The following is a 27,303-nucleotide window of genomic DNA, read 5'->3' as shown; positions in this document are numbered from 1 at the left end:
GATTTCTGCCGGCGATGTGCAACACTGACTGATGAGGTCTCAGATTTTCTTCTACAAGAGTCCGAATATAAATGTCTTTCCATCCCGCTGGAGGAATTTTATCACCCAAAAAGCTACTCCAATGAACATGCAGTGTGAAATATTGTACTAAAGCATATAAAATGTGACTTTTTAAATAACTACCTGATGTTATATCATGCATCATCTTTGAGAAGCTACAGCTGTGGGATGCTTGTACTGTCACCTCGAAACAAGGAGAATTTAAACCTGCTCAAATCTTGGGGAGTTTTTCTCCTCGTGCCTCAGAGATGTTTTCCAGCAGCTCTGGCATCTTCCTCAGGTCATGACATGCATGTTAGGTTAAGTGCTTTTGTTGTGAAAATGCATCACTGTTCATCTCAGAGTTCCCCTTTCATGGACCGACATTCTGTCTGATAGTACACTGCACATATAAAATAATACATTTAAGTCTCTGATTTACACCTTGAACACTAAACATGTTGACATTACAGGAAAAAAATATGTTTTAGTCCAACTCTTTTAAAATGCATGTTAGTCTGACTAAAAACTGAACAAAAAATCCTGTCTGTGGTTGAATCACTCCTGCATGTATACTCTCAACTAGACTCAAAATCTTTGTGGTTTTGGTCCTGTGCAGAAGCCTAAATTCTTTCACATATTTTTGCAAAAACATGTAAAGTTTAACAAGGCTACTTTTGTTAGCGAACTTTTTTCCTGTTGCTTTTGCCAGACAGGAATTTTTTTTAAACTACAGCAGCCCATAGCAGTGTAAAATCTTTACATGGCTGTGGCATCATCTGGTAAGAAAAAAAAAAGGACATTTCAAGTTGTATGTGCAGTAAATTCTGTTATACTTACATATATGATGCTGATCTCTAACAGGTAAAAGCTGTAGCAGCAGAGTTTCCAAGCCTTTTACAAAATAACTTAACTAACTTTCAGTGCATGTAAACAAAAACAAGGAGGATGGTGAGAAAATGAAATAGTGAGGTCAAACTTTAACAAGAACGTGACTCAGCTGTGCATGGAATATGTGAATGAATATGTTACTGACTGGCCCATTTGTGCAAATTCTAGATTAGGAAGCACTGGCACCTCAAGCCTTTGTTAGGACTTTGTATTTATTCACACAAAACATAATACAAATCTTCAATAAGGCAATACAACACTGTATATACATACAATAACCTACTTGCATACCACCTTTAAATGTGATATTATTCTGCCATTGTTAGCACTGCCAAGTGTAAATAAATAGTCAAGCAAGTCATAGAAAAGAGTGCCAGGAGGAAAAATTTCAAGTCACACTATTAGTCGTTCAAGGCAACAGTCCTTCACACATTGTAATACATTAATAGTTGTTATGAATTTATTTTCGCTAACATCTGAACACAGCTGCATGAGTGTTTAGGAAAACACAATCTTTGTGTTTTCAAAAGCTGTACTGAAAGAAACACTCAGAGCCACTGCAATTTTTAACCACTTGAAAACCCAGACAAATTAGTCAACAACCATACAAAAGAGCAAATCTAACATATAATTTTCAAACAACACTGAGAGTAATGGCAATTATTAGCATTAAATTGCAAGCTGACATCATAATTAGAAGCTGGACAAGCTGTTTTTTTTCCCCAAATGTTACAGTGTAAAAGGATTTAAAGAGTCCTGCTTTAAAGCAAAATGTCAAATGCACTGTATGTACAGAGTGATGGCAAGTAAAAACACTGTTAGTTCAATACCCTTCTCTTCACCACTGACAAAAGTTCACAATCATTTACAAAAATATACTTCTATAGTACTGTTAACAACGGTAGCAGTGATGAGTACTGGTTTACAAGCAAACAGGACAAAGTTAGAGTCAGTGACTGGAAATAAGAAAATGACACCAAGCAATAGTACTATGATACCACCGTATACGAAGCACACAACGGCGTGTGTTCTTATTGATGAGCAGCACTAGATTTTTTTACAGTTGTTGAGGATTGTGTTTCCTGCCATGATCGCAGAGCAGCTCTTTCGTCACGTTTGCCTGTTCGGAGTTTGAGAAAGTTTCTGAAGTCAAATCTCAGATCTGCTGAATAATCACATGGAAAAAAAAACAAGGAAAGTCTTCACTTTGGGAATGTAAAGTCCGACTTCATAAAGAAAACCTAACGCTAAAGCCTTTTTCTGAATACAGCAACAGTGTTTTTTAGTACTGAGATAATGTAGCACATACAGCAAAAGCTATGTCAGGAAAAATGACGAAATTTGGGTTAGATTGGTTATTTTTCCTTCTTTAATTGGTGTTCTATCAGCCTGGTTAGTCACCTTTACAATGAGACATAACTTGTGTGTTTATCGATTGAGCAGCGTTTCTCATTTCACATGAAGCCAACAGAGTGAATACCGGGGGTGGGAGAGCATTGGTTGTTGGAAGCCAATTATTCGCTGTGGCGACCCCTTCAGGGGGGAAAGCCGAAAGGGGAACAACAACCAACAGAGTAAATACCAACAAAAACAAAACTGCAGCGATTTTGTCACATTTTTTGGGAACACTGACATATTTGCACTTACACATCGACATAAAGGTGACTAATCAGAGCTTTTCAACCATGTATAACAAAACTGATAATATTAAAGGATAATCCACCACATATTTCCACCAAACAATTAATGTTCTTAACACTTCATAATGTAATTGTAGCTGATTTATGCACAACTGTGTATTTGTGCCACTTCTACCACTTCTGTTTAATGCTGGTGTCATCAATGATAATCTAATATAGTCGCTATTTCACCTATAAACAGATTAAATCCTGATGAATACGTCGGCAATATACAGAATGTAAACATATGATAGATATCTTACTAAAAAAAAAGCTAAAGTTGGTTATAAAACAGATCTAAAAGTTTCATAGTAGGAAACGTTTAAAACACTTAAATGTTTTTGTATCTGCTACAACTACATCATACAGTCAAATATTCATACAATATTACAGCTAATGAATATTTTGAATGACTGTATGAATGATAAGGCAATGCAGCGACTATGATTCGTTTCATTCGTGCTTTTAAAGATGTTGGACATCAGAGATTTGACCCTGACTAAAACGAGCAAAAGGCTCATGAAATCATGGAAATCATAGACACACAAGCGCTTTGGATCTTCACCTTCACACATACACACTGATGCACACTTACTGAAAGCTGCAGAAGGCCATAAATAACACACACCATGTCATTAAGCCGATGGTATACATTTAGAAAGTGTTGACAGCTGATGAAACGCTGTTGTCTGTCTGGGGAGGGAAGCGGGTAATGCAGCTATACAGACCGGGATGTGTTCTGGCGTTTGCTCTCTGTCTGCTCTGATCCAGCAACGTTCTCCAAATTTTGTCAGGCTTTGGGAGAGTTGATCTTGGCTGGTTTGAGTGGAGAATTGGCACAAAGAGCAGCATTCAGACCAAACACAGACCATGTGTGATGATCCAAACCTTGGAAAAAGACGTTTCACCGCCTGCACTGGTCGGATTCTAAGCTTTTTGCTGCTTAGAACACTAAATTCCACTTTTCTTTATAGCTCAGAAAACACAATAAAACTCTTTTCTGTTGCTTCATAGACAAGAAAGATCCAGACTGTTGCGTGCGGATATCTCTTCAGGTGAGGTGCCGTTACCACACAACGTAAATTTGTCGTATTTTCAGTCCACTTTCTCATTGAACCTCCTGATGAGATAAATACGACTGTGATGGAGAGCAGCAAATACTGTACTGTGCATCTGTACATGTGAAGGAATGTCTGAGCACTGGACTTAACGCTAGAATGGCAGCTACTTCATTCTCAGTTGCCATGGAAACTACATACATGGCTTGGCCAGTTGATCATGCTTGTGTTTAATAAAGAAAAAAAAAGGTCAAAGTTAATTTGCAAGATTTCATTTCTACCTCTGAATCAGAAGAAATGAGGATGTACTGTAGTGGGTGCAATGAAGCGTGACCTCTGACCTCCCTCAACCGGTTTTTTCCGAGCATCACAAGCACGTCTTCAAGGTTCTGACAGAAAATATCATCATTGCGGCTTCCTCGTTGTGTGTATATGCAGCTTATTTCATCAAAAGGTGAGTTAAACCGCTCCTTGACATACAAACACACGCACACACAGAAATACATCTCAGCTGTAGTTGTAGGTGAAGTTATACGAGCTAGGCTCCTTTGGCACGGGAGGCGGGGCCTCTGGGATGGTGATGTTCTCAAGGTCAAGGAGGCGGAGCTTCATCTCCATACTGATAAGAGTATCTAGGTCACTGCGTGTCAGGTCACTGCCCATTTCTCTGCCCAGCAGCGCACACAGGCCGTCAGTCCAGATGCAGTACTGCACAATCGCAAACACACACAGACAAACAGAGGTGTTACTGATTATGTATTTGTTGGTTCTTGCTGCAACGTTTTTGTGTCTCTCTTCCTCCCTTCCACCAGGCAGGGAGCAGAGCAGCTGCCCTGGGGCGTTCCAGCACACCTGCACTCTATCATCATCATCCTCAGCAGTATTTAAGGACCAGTGTTACACCAGTGCCAGATGGGTTGCTGACCTTCACCATGTGGATTTGGAGATCAGACTGTCAGGACTGCTGCCTGCTTTTGCCTTTCTTTTGGATTCTCCTGAGGATTTTTATCATTCTGCTCACATTGTCGAAGCAATAAAACCTTTTTTTAAATCCTTTTTGAAGTCTTGTCAAAGTTTTCTTTCTGGGTTGACATTTTTTGCTGTTGGTTCAATCAAAAACATGATTTATTTATGCTGACAAGTCAAAATCACTGGTTTAAGTAAACCCTACCGATTATACCCAGTAAGTCAGACTAGTGCAAGTTAATTCCATCAGAAAATTAAACTATTAAAATATGGAGACAATGCAAACAAATAACAACTGTTTGCTTTCAACACAGCAGCTGTTTTGTTGTTTATAAAGCAAAAAATACCACAAAGTATTAAAGCCGACTATATGGTGGTCGGAGTGACTGTTGGTGCTCCTTCCTGCCCACCTGTACGCTGCTTCTCCATCACTCAGTATGACTCCAGTTCCTTCAAACACATGTGGTATTAATATTAATATTTCCAGCTGTGAAGTGCATTTGTAAACAGCACTTTTGGAGACAGCCTGGATTGAATTCTCTGAACACTTTCCAGGAAATCTGCGGCATTCATGTGTGAAATGGCTTCAGTGTCGCAGATTCCGCCTCTGTTGTGGTGATACGATGCTGAAGAAAGTGTTTTGCAGAACATGCAGTCCCTTTTTCAGCGTGCAATCCCTTTAGTTATTAACTTGACATTGCTTTTATTATTAATAGTGGAATCTGACTTAAATATCAAATCATATTGATAGCATTTAGATTGCAAATTAGGGTTATTGTATAACATTTACAGTTTCTCGCTGCTTTTTTCAACTGAGTCAAATGAAAAACCAAAAGACAACAAATTCTGAGTAATAAATTAGCTTATATAATTTAATTTTATTCATATTTGGCCATAATAGTTTTTTGGATATTCCTTGTGTTGAGGCTGAAAACATTTTGTGCGAGGTCACCCTGTCACAACCGCTCCAGCTTTGAGTCCAAACAGATGTTGACAAATTGAATTAAATTCCTGGAAAATGTTGGTGGATACTGCATTCCTGTGAAGGTGGAACACACAACTGGAAAACATAAAAGCATCCAGCCGTGGCTGTCATGCAGAGACAAAGAAAAATAAATAAACTGCCATCACTTTTGCTGTCACCACCAGGACTTTAATCCACACCTGGAAGCTAATCAGGGTTAAGACTTTGCAGTGACCGTGGAATAAAAGCTTCAAGCGCCTCCTGTGCCGCTGTGTACAGGTCAGCTTACCTCATATTTGTTAGGTGCAACAAAATTGAGTGTTTCATCGGGATCGTACAGGACGGAGAAAGCCAACTCCAGCACCTCCTGAAGAAAGCAAACAGGTTCAACAAACACTGCAACCGCACCGAGTGAGAACAAAGGATGGATGACAGAGACTCTACGACTACACCGGACACAAAACATGAAAGATAAAGAACCACCTTGTTTTGTTTTAGAGCACTTTTCTCTTTCATATGAGGGCAGTCCTTCCCTGTCAGCACGGACTTGATGTCTGAGACGGGGACTGCGGGGTGAAACAGAGCAAACAGACAAACGATTTGAGAAATTCAGGCTGACCGATACAGTGTGTTCCATCTCTGACTGAGCCTTGCTATGTGTTTTTAAAGTTTTATTAGCAAGAGATGGAGCCACGTGGAGGGAAAAAAAAAGATTTCATTGTGTCTTACTCTTGTCGCTGAGCAGCTCAAAAGGCACTTCACCCTGAGGTGACTCATCCAAATCCCCATAATGCAGCACTTTATGATTCAGAGACAGTCTGCAGAACCAAAACTTCTCTATGAGAAGAAAGGAGAGAACCCAGAGCTTAGCTGAGAATCAACAACAAGACTGTGTCTTCTGCAGAAAGAAGGATAATTGCACTGATACAGCATGTACCTTGCCTTCGGCGGTTTCCCAATTTACGGAAGCAACTTCCCTCACACAACCGGTTGAGCCGTTGTTGCTTGATGAGCTCTAAGATCTCAGGCTGAATCCTCTCCCGCAGCTCGCTGCGGCACAAACACAGCATGAGCGTCAGGAACGGGCACGTGCTCACACACACACACACACATCTAACAATACGCCGCTTAATATTGCATAAACAAAGTAGAGTTTGGATTAGTGTTAAACAACAACAGAGTGTGTTGCTTAAAGAAAAAAGCTGTCGACACAAACTGACATGATAGGTGGAGACTGGAAGTCGTCCTGGCTCATTCTTTCTGACTGACGCAGGCGCAGAATCTCCGAGTAGTTGAGTCCTCGTAATTTATTCTTCAGCTGGTCTATGGATGACGGTTTCATTGCCAGAGCTCTGGTGATCTGCTCACGGACCACCTGCATCACCTGGTGGGAGTTTAAAGACACGCATCCAGAAAAAAAATGAGCGAGGAGAGGTGGAATCAAATCTGTCAGCGGTCATGCGTGGCTTTCCCATCACCCCAGTTACCTCTAGCGCTTTGAACTTTTTCCCATTACCTGATTTGACCTAATAAAGTCAAAGTCAAACTGTTAGAAGCCTAATTTTACCGCTGAGAAACTCAACTTAAGGACAGACATGCTTTGCCTGTTTTACAGACATCAATAATTAAAACCCAATAAATGATTTTACATATTCCTTTTCATTTCATTGAGTGTCGGGTTAAGAAGTAATTGTCATGCATAATTTAATGAACCAAAACCCTTTCGGCTTTCTGCTCCACTGGGCTGTTCCATCACACACAGCAGGATACGGCAGCAGTAGGGCCTGTGTGTGTGTGTGTGTGTGTGTGTGTGTGTGTGTGTGTGTGTGTGTGTGTGTGTGTGTGTGTGTGTGTGTGTGTGTGTGTGTGTCAGGACAAAGGCTCAGGGCTCACACTCTTAAACTGGGCAGACATCATCTGGAGCGATGGTGGTTACTTGGTGGGATCATTCATTTTGAGCTATTTATCTTTTTATATTCCACCATCCACATTTGGAGAATATTCTATCAACATTATATTCTAGATTTATGTTCAAAGCCAAATTCTACACGTCACAGAAGCCAAAAAACAAAAAAATTGAGTGAAATTATTAGAGGAAGCTGTTTGAAGGACAACTGGAAATAAACAACAGTATCAATAATTACAGGCTTCTAAGGTTTGATTTGGAGAGTTTAGACATAAAAAATTAAACGCTGTATCTGTATGTGGATCTGAAGACAATATGCTTTCATCTCAGACCTTGTTGAAGTCCTCTGCTGTAGCCCTCATCTCCTTCCAGGTTTTATTGAGCAGCTGGATGCAGACACAGAAGAACTCCTCCCATGCTCGGTCATGAGTGAAGAACATGGGGTGATAATCGTTGCAGCCCTCATTAGCTGCACAAAAGAAAAGAATTTCAACTGGGAAATAAAAACTCTGGAAGTTTCTATAGGGTTCTTAAACTTAATGCTATTTAAAACACACTAAAAGCCAAAACACTTACGCAGTTCGCCGACCTGGAGTATCTCACAGAGCATCCGCGTGAGTTCGATGGCACATCGGCCGAAGGGACACTCGTGCTTATCTTCTCTGCTGCTGTTCTCCAGGACGATCTGCCAAGAGTGAGGAGACAAGTGAGTTGTGATTGACTTTTTCCAGCTCTTTGCAAAGACCAAAGCCACATGTGAGACCAGCACTGACCCTGATGTAGGTGTCCTGATGAACCTTGGCAAGATACAGCATGTTGTCCAAAGCCAGCATCCCAGGTGGAGTCAGGGTGAAGTCCATGGCTGGGTTCACATGGTTCTGCGTTTAAACCAGAGAGAACTTCAGCCAAAAAACAGAAAAACAAGCATATTTTTAGACATTAGACTTACAGTGAATCCCAGCATCTTGTAGTCCTTGGTGTACATGGCCTTTCTCTTCTCTGTTCCCGTGGGATCGCTTTCTCCGTCAAAGGCAATTCTCCGCAGCTCAAAAATGATGTCTCTCTGAGCCTGACACAGAAAAGCAACATGCTAAAAGCCAATCGGCACAAAGAGGAAATCATTTAACATAATAGCAGCAAATTAATAAACAAAGCCATAAAAAAAGATGGGTCAATCAGCGGTGAGCAGATGGCTTTCAACAGTCGCAGGCAAAAATAGGAAAACCTTCATTTTCTGCTCTGCTTGTTGCACTTAAAGCAGGTCTATCGGGGAGGAAGCTTCCCTGGTCGGTGTTTTTCTTCTACTATTACACTTTCTCATCACGAAGACTGTTTTTATTCAATGAACCTGATTGTTCATTTCAGTGTACCACAGAGGATCACCTATATTTTGCATTCTTTTCATTTCTTTACCTCCCCTTTGCTGACATTTGCAGCAAGAATGTGGTAACAGAATTCAAATGCTCTGCAGACATTTATGGAAAAAGATTGCTTGGCTTGAAATTTTACCTGATCATTGGGGTCCATTTTGGTCATCATTCTTTCTTCCAGAAGATTAAAGGTCAATACTTGCAGGACATACAGCTGATGGGCCATTTCAGCTTTGATTGGACGATTTCCTCTGATAACATGCTGGAAAAGAAGAGCAAAGAGCGATTAGAGCAAAGCTCCGATGTAAAGCAGCATCTTTTTATTAAACAAGTACAAGAATACCTAATGCACTGCACTTCTGTTCAAGATTCTTTATTAAACACACAACAAACTGCAATAAATTGTATTGACACAACTTTTAGCTGCAATTATCAGCTGCAACAAAGAGGCAATAGAATGACTAAAAAAAAGTGCACAATGGCTCATGTTTAATGTCCAACAGATAACCGAGTCTCATTAAGTGTTCACATAATTGCAAGTTTTGTCTAATGGGATCAAGTAAAAGTGGAGCTGCTCCTGGAGTCTCTAAAAGACTGGAGAGCTGCATCCTCGTTGCTGACATTTGCAGCCAGGCACATCCAGACGTGTGCCAAAAGGAATCATTTGCAGAGCAGATTTAGCTCCATTTCATGGAACTGGTGCCATTTTACATTTACTGGTTGCGTGTCCCAGCTATCTGAGTGGGAAAAGCCTTCTTTACTAAAAGCTGATCAACTTCTGGTCCTGGTGATGAAATTACAGGATCACAGTCTCATTGTCTCACGGGCACATGAGCAGAGGAGTACAGCACTATGCAAAAATCTGGACTTGCTTGCATTTCTTTATCTTTTTCCTCCAAATAATCTTCTTTTAATCTTTTAATGTGGTCCTAACAAGTCGTTGTCTGGGATATCTGGGCCTTTTTTCTTTAATCATGCTCAGTTTGGTCTTTGTATCTGCTCTTTTTTTAACTATGAGACACCTGACCTGTGAATCATTCAAGCATGAAATACATCAAAAAGAAGGGCACTGGCAAAAAAAAAAAACAACTGGCTAAAAGAAGGCATGCTTTCACCTGAACAAGTGGAAAAACACACACACACACACACACACACACAGGACCAGAGAGATACCCATGATGACCCTTCTATCTCTGCTTCACAAACTTCATCAGAACCGCTCTTCACATAAGAATGGCTGCCAAAAAGTCCCTCTTAAAGGGAGAAAAAAGCTCAAATATGCCAGATGACCTAAGAACTGGACTAAAAAATTAGTGGCAACAGAGTGATGAATCCCTCCCAGAGCGTAGATCAAAACATTAGTGAAGCAGTGTGACAGACAACATGACACACGGCGGCCAGCTGACGAAGACTGAAGACTACGAACAGAAACAGGCTTCAGGCTACAGCAAAGAATAAAAACTGTTCAAAGATTTACTTTCAAGCTTCTTAAAACTGTACAAACACTGTTTTGTCTTGTATAATGTATTATCTTTCATACTCACATTGAGAATGATGGAGCGCAGGTGTTTCTGAGCCAAAGTGCTCGCCATTTCCTGTGGATGCACATAAGTCAAAGGAGAAAGGTGATTTACCACACAGTAAAATAGCAGAACAGCAGCTTTGGGAAAGTCTACCTTAAAAGAATTAGGTTTTTTTAGACAAATGCTTGGTTGTTGATTGGTTTTTTTTTCCTTCAGTCAATAAAATAATGGCTAAAATGTACTAACTTTGTTCTGTCAGCTCAGTCTGTCTGCTGCTGCAACAAGCTATGGTTCTATCTTATTGTAACTGGACTATGCAATGGCTGTCTTTGACACAAAATGAGCTACAGAGTGAGCTGAAGGGCTGCAGAGGGGGGGAGGGGGGTCAGGGAATGAGCTGCAGAGGGATGAGTACTCACAGTGAGGTGCTGCTCCCGCAGGTTACAATACTCCTCCTGCGAGCCAAGGGCAAGGAGGAGGGGCATGGGTGTGACAGTAATGAAAACAAAAAGTGCACACAAGGACCATGAGATACATCACTGGCACAGCATGCAACAAAAAAAAAACATGGAGTCGTGTCAAATAAGTGCATCAGTCATGGTAGAGCAACTCACATGCTCTCTATATCAGACAACAACACAACTGTTCATCTAACACCGTTACTTCCTGCCTTTTTCCCTGAAAGAATAACTGGCCCAGTGATGGCATAGAAAATGCACCAAAGCTACCGTGAGATCTAACCTAATTTACCAAACTTAGCATTTCTGTTGGGAGTTACAACTATCTGACTGAAGCAGTCACGTCTACTTTGCACAATAAGTCTCTTTGTTGGGAATTTTTTCACAGGACTGACTCAGTTCGCCCTCCAGTGGTCAATAGCAGCAGGTGGACATGATGGCCAACTATTCAAAAGTCCAGTGATCTAATGCAGGGATGTCAAACTCCAATCCTGGAGGGTTAAAATCCAGCAGGTTTTTGCTCTTTTTCTGGTCCAACACACCTGACTGAACTTTGTAAAGAAGCTGACAAGAAGCTTGTTTGATCCATTTGATTGGATTCAGTTGGATTCTGGTGGGAAACAAAGAAAACTTGCAGGATTGCAGCCCTTAAGGACTGGAGTTGAGACCCCACAGTGAAGTGGACTCAAGCATGTACAGCTTTCCCAGTAACTGTTATGGTTTTCACACTTGCTTTGAGATTTAGGTGCGTTCCAGGCGTATAAGTGGCTCTGATTGGCACTTAATTGACAGGCAGGCAGATCAGAATCCGATTCTGCAACATGTGAAAATACCATTTATTCAGAATCTGGGACCTAAGTCCCGACCTCAACCCATCTGAACACTTGTGGGATCAACTTGGCATGTTGTATGTGTGAGACTGACCAAAGCAACCATGCTGGTTGACCTTCAGCAACATTTCACAGCTCAATGTGACCAGCAGGAAGAGGAGGAGTCAAGTTGTTGTGGCTGCAGAATCTTTCACATGTTGCTGAGGTCCTCGAGTGCGTGAAATTAACAAAGTGAAAAACGGCCAGTATGTCTTGTTTTTTTTCTTCCTTCTTACTGTGGGACAGTACAATCAGCCAATCCACCAAGCAAGAGAAAGGACAAGAAAAAAAACACCAGCATGAGGACACTGCAGGGGATTTCTGCTCATTATGAGAAGGACATGACCACAAGTTTATCTGGATTGTTCCGTCCACAAAAGTACAATCCTTGCAAGGTTGACCTCGTTGTGATGGTGACTAATCAGGCTTCCCAACAATGTATAATACAACACCGTTTGGTATTATCATAGGGTAAAAACAGTCAAAGTTTAAAATGAAAAAATGTCATTTCTTGAAATCTGTCATGTTTGTGCATCTCTTAGGTCTTTGACTTTACCACATACATATCCTCAACTCTGCCTTCATAAACTAGTGTTGATTATGCAGATAACTAAGCACCCACCATCACAGATAAGCTGATAAAGGATTTTAAAAAATCCTGCCAGCAAACAACTACTTACGTTTTGCTGCAATGGAAAATAATCTAAGTAAAAGAAAGAGAAAGTTTTATGAAGTGGTCAACAGTAACCAGTTTTGCTGATCACTTTTGTTCCATTTCCTGTGAAATCCTGTGAGAAAACCTCTTCACAAAGCCGTTTTTTGAGGTGTGAGGTGCGCTGAAACAGAAATAGGATAAACACAGGAACTGTGCGTGCAACCAGATCAAACACTACAACACAACATGAACTGGGTTAAAAGTTACCACGACAAGACAAGAAGATGGCACACTGAAAACCTGAACATTTGTATATTTGTCTTTCACGCTTTCGCCTAAATTTAATCTACTTTTGCTGAAAAAACTAAAAAATTAATGCAGATATTATTCCTAAAAAAAACTTCATTCAACATTCAACTTCAAGTTCTAATTTATTGTTTGTGGATGTAACTCACGTTCCTGATCTTTAGATCGTTCTAAAAGCGTCACATCCTTTTCCCATTCTTGGTTTACTGGAAACAAACTTTAATTGTGTGTGGATCTCAGTAAGTCACCATGAAAAAACACCACAGCATGACAAATGTACAGATTTCAAAGTAAAGCGGCTCTATTATTAGTGAGTGCGTCATTACAGCAATGACTATCAGACAGAAACCACAACATGACAGCTTGCAGACAGACATCTATTCATGTAATTAGCTTTAACAGCTGCAAACATGAGCAGCCACAGTGAGCCGATGTCTGCAGCTCTCTGCCACCAAAGAAACATATATGAGGATGGAACATTAGTATTCTAGCTAGCTCTTTCTATTCTGAGTGATTTTCACTGATGCAGCTCACTGTGCTGCGTGTGGTGCACCAACCTGCCGTCTGTCCTCTGGTGCCTTCAGGAAAAGCGCGTTGATGAGAGCGATGGCGTAGGTCTGGATCTCCTGGTTTGACCTGAAGAAATATCCAGGATTGCAACAACCAGTTAGAAGCATCGTGCTCCACTCGTATTTAGTGGCTTAACATCCAGGCTAACATCTATTCCACATACTGCACGCAGATTCTTCTTAGCTTTATCAGAGTCGATACAATGAAAAGAATGGGTTCAGGATCTTTAACACCAACAGTTTTTGCTTTTGCTTCATGTTCACAATATATTAAATGTAATTCTTTGATCCTATAAAAAAGACCAAAACAGTCTTTCCTGAATCTTTCAACCAACTAAACTGCAGCTGACTTGTTCATCGTTGACTATGAACTTATCAACTCATACTGCTTTTTTCTACTTGTCCTGCTGCAGTCAACAAATAAAAATGGTCCCTGATATAAATTAAAAAATAGAGCCAGGCATGAAATATACATCTGTTTATCTTCTAAAGGTCTGTTGTGGGAAGTGCAATCAGCTTTGCAGCCATTTGTTGGAGAAGCAGCATCAGAGACTGAAGAAACTGATGAAGAAGGCTGGTTCTGTTCAGGGAATGACTCTGGAATTGTTGGAGCTGATTGTCTATGTAAGAATGCTGCACAAGCTGCTGAAGATAACGGACAAATCTTTGCATCCTCTGAACACAAAAGCGTGTCTTCGGCGCATAGATCGTATATGAAAGATGGACGGAGCCTCCAGCGGTGAAAAGTGAAGCCTATGCCGAAGTGCATAAAACTGCAGTTCCCACTTCATCCACTAGGGGCTGGCTGCAAACAGAGCAAATCCCCATTGACTCCCATGTTAAAAAGACCAACTTCACAGCAGAAATAAACATGTTTACAGCCTGGTTCAAAAATCCATTTTAGGTTTAATAGATCAGGTTTACCTTCATAACAACTGTGGGGGAGTGATTTTTCTTCTAACTCGCCCGTTTAAAGTAATTTAATCTTGAAGTTTGGCATATTTAGGGGCGTGTCCTTTTGACAGGTACCTAATCTTCCCTAGGCTACGTCCATCTTTTTATATACAGTCTATGGTTCGGTGTAAAGTCTCGTCAAGTCCAATGTGAGACTGAGAGTCGCAGGAGCTTATTCCTACCAGCAGCCACAAAATACCACACTGCAATAAAGTATTTTTCATATCATGCATTCACTTAATTTCATTGAGAAGATTTTTCTCCTCAGTAGCACCGACTAGGATTGAGACTAAGAGCCACAAACAAGAAAGAAGAATAAGAAACAGTTGAGTGAAAAGCAGACTTGCTCGTTTTGGTCTGTTTCATGTGATTTATTAACAAAAAGAGGCATTTAGAGCAGTGGTGCAAAAACTGGGGTCCCTGAGGACCACCTGATTTAAACCAATTGGATCCAGTAGAGTGTCAAGTTCTCCACAGTGACTCCTTCATTTCAATTAGGTGTGTTGAAGCAGGGAAACAATGAAACCTTACAGGACAAGGGTCAAGGTTTCCACAGCAGTCATTTAGTGGTATCAATGCATCCTGATCTCACCCATTCAATAATAAGATTAGCGGCATAATTTCTAAAGTTGCCTTAAACTGCAACACGGATCAGAGTGCAGAAAGCCCCTGTGCGTGTGTGTGTGCTCACACTTGCAGGTGCCCGATGAGCTGTCCCACGGTGATCTCCTGGGCCACTCGATGGTAAAGGCTGTGGCTGTTTAGGACCATGCTCTCCAGGATGGCCAGCGAGCGCTGCAGAATGGACACGTCCACCATCGGCTGATTCACATATCCTGCAATCTGAGTGAGGGCACAGAAGCCAAAACACCGTGGAGATAAGAGATTTCTCACCATCGACCCTGTTTTTATCTTTTATGTGATTATTCAGTTGAACTCAAAGAAAATCAATGATGCTTGAAGGCAAAGAAATGCTTAAAAAATACAAAAAAACAAGCAGAATCTGTGTGGGGGTTTTTTTTATGCAACAAAAAGAAAATATATGAGAAAGCAGATGATGGTTCGGCAAGTTTCTTATGAGTAACTCTCAAGGCTGCAGAGAAGTTTTTCAGGGGGAAAACTATTCGCATACACAGCGAAGAGCTCCAAATAATTCACAGAGTTGCTACGGCACCCACACATTTCCGGCGTTTCAGAGGAAGGGAAGGTCAAACAATTAAACAAAAGAGCATAAATAAAGAGGAATAAAAACACAAACCTTGAAATTCTAAATAGATGGAATGGGGGAGGTTTTGTGAAACGCCTGCATGTCTTATAAATTGTTCTTTTCAGAGGAGATACCTGTTTGATGAAGGAGAGGGAGATAAGGTCCCAGGACACAATGCCGTGATCCATCAGCTCCAGGAAGGCGGTGAGAGTGAAGGCCAACATTTCCCCAAAGCTCAAAAAAGAAAAGCAACATTTTTGTTAGTCTGCAAGTACGAAAAAGGGACATCATGTCAGGTTTAATATATTTAAGCATATTAATGTTAACATTAAGGAAAAGTGTAAAGCAAAGAAAAGTGTAGCCAAATTTTAAGTGAAAGAACCAGATGAGAGCTCACTGGGTGCCGCTGTCTACGAGGCGAGCCAGTGTCCCAATGCCCTCCATGTTAATAAACTCTGCAGCGAATGTAGGGTCTGCAGAAAGCTTGGCAAGCTCTTTCAGAGCCTCGAGGCGAGCATCGATGCCATGGGACTGAATCCTCTCCAGGAGCTGACGGGCAGCACGAGCCTGTCAAAGACAAACAGGATCGCCGTCTTAATACAGTTCACCCTTACCATCCGGTCACTTCATTTACTCTAATCCAGTGGTGTAGTGGTCCCTCCAAAAGTGGATATACTCGAGATTTTTCGCCCTTGTTTTAAAAAAAAACAAACAAAAAAATGAATGCTGTTTAATAAAAAAGTGACGTGTAAGACTACTCTTTTTAGTTCACCGCTAAAATCCATCAGGATATTTGTTCTTTATCATATAATTTCTGCTTTTCGGTATCAGGGAGGAAGAGTTATGAAATGACTAAACCAATACTGGCACAGAGACTGGCTTCTAGACTTATATACATATATCTTTGTTCGTCTATGTTCAGGCTAAAATTAATGCAATCATAGCTGAGCTGCTAGGCGAAGTAGGTACATGTGTAGGGATGTCTGAAGCTGTAAAAGCAGCGTCTCGGGGGGTTTAGAAGTTTAGAAGTGGGTATACTCAATGCTGACTTAAAAAGAAGTAGGTATACTCCATATACCTACTTATATATAAGTAGGTATATGGTATATCCATATACCAGACCAACACATATACCCTGGACTACACTACTGCTCTAATCTTATCCCTGATCAGCAATATATATATATATATATATATATATATATCTATATACATATATATATATATATACATATCTATATATATATATATATATATACATATATATATATATACATATATATATATATATATATATATATACATATATATATATATATACATATATATATATATATATATACATATATATATATATACATATATATATATATAAATATATATATATATAAATATATATATATATATATATATATATATATATATATATATATATATATAATAGAATCCAAATATATAAAGATCCTCTGGGGATCTTTAAATATAAAGAGCACTTTCACAGGGAATTTAGAAACAAAGAACAAAGACACTATTGCATTGGTTCAATTTGAACCTAGATGTTGGTCTTTAAACACTAACAGATGCCTTACAGGTTGTTACGCTCAGATAAATTTCCCTTTGTCCATTCTTCTACAGAAGTGTGGCCAAATCTGACTTATGAAATGTTACAAAATTCATTGATCTAAAATACACTTCAAACATGAACCAGTGTAGCAAATACCACAGCCAAGATGCCAAAACTCAGCAGCATGTGGTGCTTTTGAAGCTCTCTTCATGTTTAGCTGTGGGAGGTATGAGCCACACTCTCAGTTCACTTATCCATCTTGTTTCCGGGGGTGCTACTGTAGAAACAGTTGTGGGTACAACTTCCCGTCAGACACCAGAAGTAGCAGCAAGCCGTTGGCTAACCATGGTAGCAGAGAACGGACCACAGTTTATTCCAAAGTATTACTTGCTTTCAGTTCAGTAGATTTAACACTGTTTTTGTTTTGTTTGTGTTTATTTAAGAATCTAGAGTTTACTAGAGTTGCCTTGAAAAGTTGGGGTACCTGTTGTGCTGTTGGCATCTGCATGAACAACCAGACCAAGCTAAATCTGTGGCTACAACACAGACCCCAAACAAAAGAAGTGTTCTAGTGAGAAGCAGTAAAGTTTCCATCGCCTGTCAATAAATGAGGATTTGAGAAGAATTGGCTAAAAAGTCTGAACTTAAAGAGACCACCCAAAACGTATGAAATTGAGGATTCGTTCTCAAACAGCGCCAATTGACTTGGTGCTAAAACATTTACAAAATGCTCAAGATCCGTGCAGTGTCAGTGAATTTAAGAGCTGAGCACTGCAAAAACTGAAATCTAAGTAAGAATAAAAATCTTCAATTTAGTACACATATGTTTATTTTTTTAAAGGTAAGATAATTCTTAGTTTTTATGCAAGAATTCCTCTTGTTTTAAGAGTATTTTTACTTGTTTTGAGAAGTCTTGACAAGCCAAATTTTCTTGTTCTGTTGGCAGATAATTTATCTTATTTTAAGCAACATTTACCTAATTTTTGTATTTATTTTTCTTGTTTTTTAAGGCTGAGTTTTTGCAGTGAGCTCATTTCAACTGAAAAGTAAGAAGGCATTTAACATTTCACCTAAGCATGCTTATACACTTCATTCATTGAACATTTTCTGAAAACAACTGAGGTACAACTACACTTAAACACCTACGTCTAAACAGGTAAAGTACTGTGCAATTTTTAGAGCTGTAACATTTAATTTGTTATTAAATGAATTATACATTTATAAACATTTAGATGGAATTTATATTAAAAAAAATTTTTAAATTTCATTCTTGTCTCTGTATTGTACAGCATGTCTGTCTGAAGGCTGGGATTAGGAAGGGAGATTATTAAACATTATTAGTGAGTTAGAAAGTGGTGCCATTAACCATTTCAGAGCACAGCAACACCTCTTATCTTTTTTAAAGCCGTGCCCTCTGCGACGTACTGATAGCCTGGTTAGGTAGATTAGAATCTAGAGTCTGGTGATGACAGCATACCCTTTGTGATACATTAAAAAATAAAAATAAACTAGCCAATAAGTGTAAAATGGCAAACAAGATCAACTCCTCTTGACAAACGACATAATCACAGATACATAGAAAGAAGGAGGACTTACAGGAGAAATTGCTAATCGAAGGATGGTCCCATTCTTAATTTCACCACGGCTCTGAGAAATAATAAATAAAGTGGGTTTTATTTCAATATTAAGGTTCCATACTGTCAACACAGGGTGGTAAAGAGGAGAGTGGAACTCACCTGCTCTGTGATATAAAGCTGAGGACCGTCGGCATAACGGAGGGCAAACTGCTCCGAGCCTGACAAAGACCAGCTGGGGAGCCAAACAAAGAATTAACATTCATTTAAAGTTACTGCAAGGAACAAAATGTGAAAATGTTCTAATGCAGCACACTCCGGCGTGCATGAACAAAAGGTCGTCCAAAGTCAGACCGTTCCCTCCAGCAGATGTATTTACACAAGCTGCAAACCCACTGTGTGATTGTGGAGGAGAATTATTCAGTGGGTGTTAACAGTAAAGTGTAAAGAATTTTCTCTTTCAAATGGTAAAAGAGAGGCTGTGGGCAGATTGTTAAGAGGTGGATGGGTGAGAGAAAACGTGCAGCGCAGTGCTCAAAACCAGGAAAAGATGGCAGGGAAGGCAAAAAATTCCAGGTGGAAGCAAAAGATTATGCAAGGCATCATAATCAGCAACAAAATAGATATACCACACACTACTCTGAAAGGAGGGAACTTTGCAAGTCATTTCTTTACTTTTTATTCTGGAATCATACACGAGCATCTGCTTTATCAAAAAGAAGAGATAAACAGAACGAATTTTTAGTCCTTGTGAGGCAAAAGTATTAAAATCAAAGAATACTCATTTAGTTTGATGCAGAACTGGAATTAAGACAGAAATGCAACCTCCTGCTGGTTTATCCTGAGCAGACAGGAGCAGAACCCACCATCCAAAACAAAATCCAGACTTAACCCTTTATGACCTGACCCATGAAAACATGGTGAGAAAAGTACAATTTTTTAAATATTAAGTCTTAATTTTTACTTTTAACAAAACATTTTTTAAAAATTTGGTGATATTTGTGATATGTCAAAGTTACTACAGTGTGATTTTCTGCTTCCTGGTATCTGTTTGCAAGGCTTAGAGCAAACAGTAGCTGTTGTGTCACTACAGTTATATGATGTTTTTTAATTTGTAATTAATGATTCAGAATTAAATCATTTGGAATTAACGTATTCTCCTACGAGTTTACATGAAAATAATCATTCCAAATGGAGGTTTACATGAAACACATCCTCAGTTAATTCCTCTTTAGAGCGGCGGGTTGAGAAGGGTTCTGATTGGCCAGAGGGTGGACGTGATGTATGACGTATACCAGAAACACACAGTTGGCTCCCTGCTTCTCGTCTTTTCGGTCGTAACTTGTAAAAAACTACATAATAAGTATCAGTTTCGCCACTATTATTATCATAATTTTGAAGTAGCAGCTCAACACGAGCATACTGCTTCACTTTTTGCAGCAACTGAGAAGGAGAAGAAAGATAGACCAGCGAACACGGGAGGTAAAACAACGCGCGTCATCGGGAGAGGACAAGGTAACGAGCATGCGCAGAACGACCGGAATTAACTGAGAGCGGAATGAAGGTTTACATGACAGAGGAATTAAATGGTTCTGAATTAAAATGCGAATAAACCAGCCACTGACGTCGGAATTAAGTTTAATTCCTAATAGAAATTTGCATGAGGAATTAAGGTTTACATGGTCATTTTTCATCAGTTTAAAGCGAAATTAACTTTTATTCAGAATGAAACAGGAATTAAAACTCCCATGTAAACGTAGCAACTATTGGTTAAAAGTCAAAATGCAAAGTTTTTATTATTTCCTTCAACAACGGATCAGATCATTACATGGCCATTTAAATCACTTCCTGCTGTGTAACGTGCATGATTTGTAATAAGCATAAAGAGAAAACTCTACAAAGACGTAAAGCATTAAAGAAACATTGACATCATGTTTTTTTTCTCATCAAGGAGAACAAAACAATGCTGTGACTGTTTGCATCGGAGGTCTCAAACTTTGGTCCTTTAGGGCCACCGTCCTGCAGGTTTTAGATGTTTTTGTACTGATTCAAAAGAAATAGTTCAAGCAGCTGCGATGGACTGGTGACTTATCCAGGGTGTACCCTCCCCCCGAGATCCTTAATTAGACCAAGCGGTTCAGAAAATGACTGACTAGTTCAAGCAGCTTCTTATCAAGTTCTTCACAATGAGTCAGGTGTGTTGAAGCGGCAAGCATCTTAAAACTGCAGGACAGTGTTTGACATGCAGTGTATCATTAAATGTGATACCTATATACTAATCTGTGAACATGCTAATTAATCACCCAGTCAGTGTCAGACAGAACTTCTATCAAGTGGAAGATTATGATCAGTGTGAGATGTAATGCTTACCCATCACATACTTCACGGATTATAGAGGACAAAGGTCTCTTCTGCAGAGACAAATATGAAAACATGCAAAATTATGACACAAAAGGGTTAAAGTAAAGCATCTCAAATTATCTCTACACAAACAATTGTCTTTATTTTCATATTTTGCAGACTGTAGGCTGTGACAGTTATAGCTACTTCCTTTTTACAGCATCACACCTGCCTTTCATATTAGAAACCAGTTGCAGCAATGTATAATTTTCCTCCTTTAACACTAAACTTTCTCCACGCTCAGCAAAGCCTGAGCACCGTTAGAGTTCAGAAACTGCGGATATAGTTGATGCTTTACAGAAGTAATACCCACCTGGTCCATTTCTATGAGCTGAGCATTGGCACCGGGCCATTCAATGGCAACCTTCACAATGTCAGCTGGAGGTGGCATGGCCGTCTTATAGTCAGCACCTGAAGGAAAAAGGAGTGGAAAGGAAAGATATGGATCAGCATCCATCACTGAAACACTTGTACGTCTAAAACAGAATAGTTGGAATAAACGTTAGCAGTGCTAATAATAATCACAAGGATACACCTCGACTGCAAACATTTTGCAGTAAAGTCAGTCAGTCAGATCTTCTACTGATTCCAGAGTTTTAACCAAGGGGGATACTTTAAATCAGTGCCTCTAAAACGTTTTGAGCCACATTAACTTTTGCGAGCCCCACCCCCGCATGACGACTGAGTGATTAGTTGCGTGACATATCAAAAGGATTATTCTGCAGCATCCTCTACATGTAAGGCTGGGAAACTGTCGGAATCTTCATAAGTAAAAAGAAAAATGTGGGTTTTGTAGGAATCTACATGCCCAAATGTCCAAAATCAGCTTCTCCTGCAGTTAGTGCCAAATACAGATCTGTCATGATTTGGGTTTTTCTGTGCTTTGTTTTTGGGCTTCCTGTTTTATTTTGTAGTTTTTCCTGTCTTGGTTCTTGGTTAGCTTCTTAGATTTCCTGTTCATTGATTTGGTTCACCAGGGTTCATTTAGTTCATTTGTTTCACCTGTTTCTCATTCGGTTTTTCCTGTGTATTTATACCACTCATGTTCACTCATTGTTTGCTGGATCATTTTGTACCTCAGTTTAGTTTGTCTGTTCTGAGTTCCCTGGGTTCCTCTGAGGAAAATAAATCGTTCTGAGTTCTGCATACCGGCCTCCCTCATCTCTGCAATTGGGTCCACACCACATCTCCACTGCTTTCGTGACACAGATCTTTAATATTGCATATGTACAAACTTTGTTGTTTCTGCATTAATGTGTTGAAAGATTATTATGCTAACTTCACAGATTTATCTCTGCACTAGTGGAACTGGTAAAAATCCAAAATTTATTTAATGAATTAAGGCTACATCTATTTTAACAATTATCTGGTGACCCACTGGAATTATCCCGATCCTCAGTTTGAGAACCACTGCTGTGAGTTACCTTCCGGATAAGTGCAGATAGGGTTAGTCAGTCTCACAGCTCTGCTGTATAAATTCTTGTGTCAGCTCCCCTGTGAACACAAAAACACACACTGGTCATGCGAATGCAAAACGTCGACTCAATTACCATACAAAAAGCTCAGTTTGCTCCATCCCTTCATTTTCTCTCCTCTGAGCTGAATCTGTAGGAGAACAACTCAACAAGCGTAACGTTCACCACAAACATACATATTGTTTGGCTCACACTTTTCTCACACTCAGCTCTGGGTTTGCAGAGTTTTATTTTGGTGTGTTAAATCAGGGAAGCATCTAAAACCTGCAGGACAACTCAGAGACCGGAGTTGGAGATTCCTGCTGTAATCCAAAATAAAATCCAAAATTGCTATAACAGAAGAGTATTTACAAAAACCCATTAAAATGCTGATGAAACTGTTTGCTATGAGTATTTTGTTGCTTTTTTACAAATAAACTACTGTGTCAGTTTATGGTAGTAAAAGCACTGAAGTTATGCCTGAATGCTTACTGTTGAAATATCTATTTTACTACCTGCCTTGCATTTTGGTTACTCGTTATATAACTTAATACAAACACGTGTTTGGATCCATAACCTAATCAGAGAGGGTCGAAATTAGATGTTCCAACATGGCTCCACCTGCTCCAAATAAAATTAAATTAATTTACTTACAACATTTCAATTTTGCATGTGTTAAAAGTCACGTTGTTAGAGAAGTCAGCTTAAAAAACTAATTATGGCTGCTTCTATTTACTAAACTTTCTCGACAATCTGCAGCTTAGTAGGAGCACGGCGGAGAGCAGAGTTTGGCATCAGAAAGCAACGTCTCTGCTCTGACACAGAGACAAAATGAAAAGCTGGCTGACAGCCTTAGTTGACGATGGGAAAACTGTCATTTTGAAAAGAACAAAAAAATAAATAGAAAAAAAACAAAAGCTGTTCTCCAAATGGCTCTTCGCGTTCAGTGAGCTTTCAGGATTCATAAAACATCTAAAACAGCTTCCAGCTCCTTATTTGAAAAGAATCTCTCTGATCGCTCTGCTGTTAGATGAGAGAAAACATCCGCTTGAAACAACTTCAAGCAACAACGAGCTTCTCTAGAGGTTTATCAGAAGCTGTATTTTGAGCACTTTCTTGGCTTTTTTCTAAAGAGTTTGAATGTTTGTTCTATAAATATGTTCACCTGCCAGTTTACATCAACAATAACCGTGGCATCTGACACTGCTATGCTTTGATTAGTCACGATATAAACCACTTTTTTTTTCCCCCTCCAACAGAATGTATTCTTCTGAGAACACAGCATTAGTTGCCAGTGCATCATCTCACTGCAGATGCCAGCTCCTCCAGATAAAAACATGTCAGAAGTTGGAATAAACATCTAAGCTGATGTACTAGAAATAATAAGCAAACCAGGATCCTTTCATCTCCGAATCTTTGAACTACGGTGCAACTAAACTGTGTTTCCTGCACAATCTGACAAACACAAGCTGGATCACATAGTACATGTACTTGACATTAACAGAGCAGAAGATGCTGAGCGAAAACTGACACTTTCCAGCCAGCCATCTGACGGAGAGACGGAACCACCTCCACATCGTCGAGCAGACTGCTCATCACATGACACACAATCTGGGATCTTCCAGTCTGGGCTGCTGAAAAGTTCTGCTGATCTTAGAAGCACCCTCTTGCTTGATGTTTTCTAAATTTTCTCTGTAGCACTGATCTAAATATGATTTTAGGTCAACCCCCTTAAGAACCTCTGACTCATCTTTAACACAGGAGGGCTCATTCTACTCAGGAAAGCAGAGACTCCACAGTCTAACAGTGTTTGACTGAGTTACTCTTTTCGTTAAAAAAGTCAATACAAATTAAACTTAATACAATATCAAATGTGTATTAAAGACATGTGAAAGTTGACCCTGTTTCCTGTCCTTTGTTTGCACTGATGCCACAAGTGAAGCAGCTGTGATGTAAAGAGCATGTTAGACAGAAAACAAAGCAGAAGTAGCTCTGATTCTGGTGCAGATTATTCCTGCTTTTTATCCTTTTATCCATCTCACCTGTAGGCTTCCTTAACAACTAAAGCGGTAACTAGAGGTGGTTTAAATGGGAATAAATCAAACCTCCATTAGCTGCCAAAGAGAAACAAAAGCCCGCTGCAGAATATACAAGCGATAATGGGTAGTAAATGGTTTTATGTTTTCTTTGTCATAGAAACTGTTGACAGAAATTTGCATAAGCTTTGTGAAGCAGAAGCAACAGAACATGAGCAATTTTGGCATTTATCCTTGAAAATATAATATGATGCGATGCACCTTGTCAAACAAGGCTGCTGGATTAATTTGGTAGCTCTTGTTTGAATTTAAGTCGGACAGTTTCTGTCAGCAACAGGTCGTGCGTCAGTAATAACAAAGCATGTGCACCAGCCCATCACTGAAAGGCCTGCAAGCAGAATCCTGGATTATTTGTTATAAAATCCTGCATTTCAGTCTGTAAGAGACCATAAGCTGCAACAATAACACTACAGAGATCAAACCATATAAATCAAACTAGACTCAAGCTGTTATATATTTTATTCTTGTTTTTGACATGATGTCTAATATAGTAAGTCAACTGAGACCAAAAGTTAACCCTAATTTAAACAGGAGCTATTTATTCAAGAAAGAATAACACTTTTTTTTTTTTTTTTTTTTTTTTTTTAATTTCAACAAGAGAAGCAAGTGTATTTCAAGAGAAGATGCCCTATTGTGACTATATATAGCTTTACTATCTGCTCCAAGCATGATGTGCAAGGGGCCAAGCCAAAGGGGCCATTGCAGGGAGGTTGGTATTCCTGCATAGCAATGAGACTAAATCAACAGATAAGTAAAATGAAGTTCTGAAAGAAAGTTGAAGGATATGGAAAAAGCAAGGACCAAAAATTACAACTGCAATTATAAATCATAATATCGAGTTATGTTAGTAATGTTCATGATGATCATCCACCAGACCAGTAACTTTAGAAAAGACCAACTGTAAACAGTTGCACATTTGGATTCAAAGCAAAACATGTTAGTGTCACCAAGACAGCACAAATTATCAGGATGTTTCTGTGTTATTTCAAAATCAGGACCACCACATTATACATAACACAGCAAGAACACAGCTTCTTACTAAATACTGTGCATGGATAATAACACGTCTCTCCAAAATGTTTATATTTTTAATAGAACCTGATGTAATGACTGACAAGTTAACTGTCTACAATGGTGAATCCACAATAATAAAACATGTAAAAACAGGTGCAAATTTTATAAATTACATATCAATTCTTTGTGCAACAGTGATTTAAAGTACATTTTATCAAATAAACAATGGTTGATGATTATGCTTTTTTTTTATCATTTTAATTTAAGATTACCACTGGAGTTATAATTGTGTTGAATAAATATCTAAATTATTAAAATTTTAGGGGCCATTTACATCTGCAAACTTTTTCCAAGTAAATGGTCCTTCATGCCCCCGAAACAGCAAAAATGTTCTAGAGTTGCCCCCGCGGCAATGGACCCTTGAAGTGGAACGTCTGACATGTCTGCTGTCGTTTCCATTGCTTTTGTGCACATTATTCTCACGACAAGTGCAAAGTAAAGGGAAAAGAAGTGTTTTCTACTCGCTGCCATCTAACTGTGTTCTGGGCTGCCAGTTAACGTTTACTTGGCTGCACGCGCAGTGGCGGTAGCTTAGCAACTATTGCTATGGACCTACAGTCTGAAAAGAAATCTAACAGCGTGGCCTCAACTCAAAAAGACTTGTTTTGTCCTCTACCAGCTCCTTTTCACCGCGACCCGGATCTTTCTGACGCCATTTTAGGTTTCTTTTTTAAAAATGTGGTTTAGGACTGCCCTCCAGACTGCTGGATAAAAAGAAATTCACACATAAAAACTGCAGGGTCTCAACTTTCATAATACCGTTAGCTTGTTGAAGGAGCGTAGTAGCGCCCCCCTACGGGCACACGACGCTTATTAGCAGAAAACTGATTTAATCTTCATTTATCAACATATAAAACGTTTTAAATCAAACAAATGTAGGCAACTTCATGTCTGAAACTAAATAATAGTCATAATCATAATCATCGTTTGCTGCCTTCTTCAGTTAGCATCCCTATTGACGCCTCTAAACGCGCTTCTTTCTCCAGACACCGTGTTCTAGTTAAGTTATGAACATGTCTTTGCTTAATTACAGGCGATCGATTAGGCTGGACTCGTATCAATAATGAGCAGGAGGAGCTGGCGGAATAACGCCGCAGAGGTTGCCTTTGAAACATTGCGCTATGTGGCGAAACCATTCAAACTCTTTAGCCTGTCGGGTTTTAACGAAGCGGTCGATAAATGTAGTGTAACATAATGTGTTGGGTTTTTTTTTTAATTATCTGTAACTGCTTTTTAAAAGCAAACCTACTCTGTTACAATAAGAAGCAGCATTATTTCACTAAAGGCGGTTCATGCTCCTCAGTCATCCATTTCAGCCCGTCTGTCCTCTCCTCCATTGCAGGCAGGATGCAGCCCGTCTCTCGGAGGTAGATGATGCTTTCAGGCTGCACTGACTGTTTTTATCAAAAGGTCCTGACCGGTTAATGTCATTACTTGGTGCTACTCACCCCGTATCTGGGCCATCTACAGTCCTCTCGGTATCCCTGTGTCCCTAATGAGACTTGTGGAAAGGAGACACGATTCCACGCCTTGTAGGCGGGACGCGGTGTAAATGTCACAGTCTGCAAATGAGACCCCTTCCTATTTTTATTTAAACTGACATTTTACTCAGATACAGTCCAGTATTAGACCTTGCATAAATGAGCAGTTTGTGTTTGAGGGGGGATTTGTTGATTTATATCTCCATTTATCTATTTAAAAAGGTGATAATGTTTGGCATTTTTCTA

At 39.5% G+C, this 27,303-nt stretch overlaps 1 protein-coding gene across 1 annotated transcript; it reads right to left on the bottom strand.

Moving 5' to 3' along the window:
* Positions 1-1,213: 1,213 nt before the first annotated feature.
* On the bottom strand, positions 1,214-27,091 carry elmo2 (engulfment and cell motility 2). The gene is made up of 23 exons (XM_079242242.1): positions 27,025-27,091; positions 22,377-22,446; positions 21,266-21,363; positions 20,923-20,963; positions 18,715-18,787; positions 18,575-18,625; positions 15,812-15,981; positions 15,549-15,648; positions 14,899-15,050; positions 13,242-13,320; positions 10,816-10,851; positions 10,418-10,468; positions 9,013-9,135; positions 8,453-8,572; positions 8,277-8,381; positions 8,080-8,188; positions 7,836-7,972; positions 6,818-6,981; positions 6,535-6,647; positions 6,327-6,434; positions 6,081-6,163; positions 5,887-5,964; positions 1,214-4,375 (listed from the first exon to the last, which is right to left on the bottom strand). The coding sequence occupies exons 3-23, from the start codon at positions 21,341-21,343 to the stop codon at positions 4,175-4,177; spliced, it is 2,172 nt and encodes a 723-aa protein (XP_079098368.1). The 5' UTR covers positions 21,344-21,363; positions 22,377-22,446; positions 27,025-27,091; the 3' UTR covers positions 1,214-4,174.
* Positions 27,092-27,303: the final 212 nt, after the last annotated feature.

The sequence above is a fragment of the Telmatherina bonti genome, assembly GCF_933228915.1.
Source record: "Telmatherina bonti genome assembly, chromosome: 6".
In the NCBI taxonomy this organism is placed as follows: domain Eukaryota; kingdom Metazoa; phylum Chordata; class Actinopteri; order Atheriniformes; family Telmatherinidae; genus Telmatherina; species Telmatherina bonti.
This window is presented reverse-complemented; position numbering and strand designations above follow the sequence as displayed.

Bases quoted from the DNA above. Each gene is read 5' to 3' on its own strand.
- elmo2 (XM_079242242.1), bottom strand. From the start codon at position 21,343: ATGCCACCTCCAGCTGACATTGTGAAGGTTGCCATTGAATGGCCCGGT. The intron at 18,626-18,714 runs GTGAGTTCCACT...ATTATTTCTCAG, and splicing joins AGCTTTATATCACAGAGCAG to AGCCGTGGTGAAATTAAGAA. The intron at 8,382-8,452 runs GTAAGTCTAATG...GTTTAAACGCAG, and splicing joins ACAAGATGCTGGGATTCACT to AACCATGTGAACCCAGCCAT.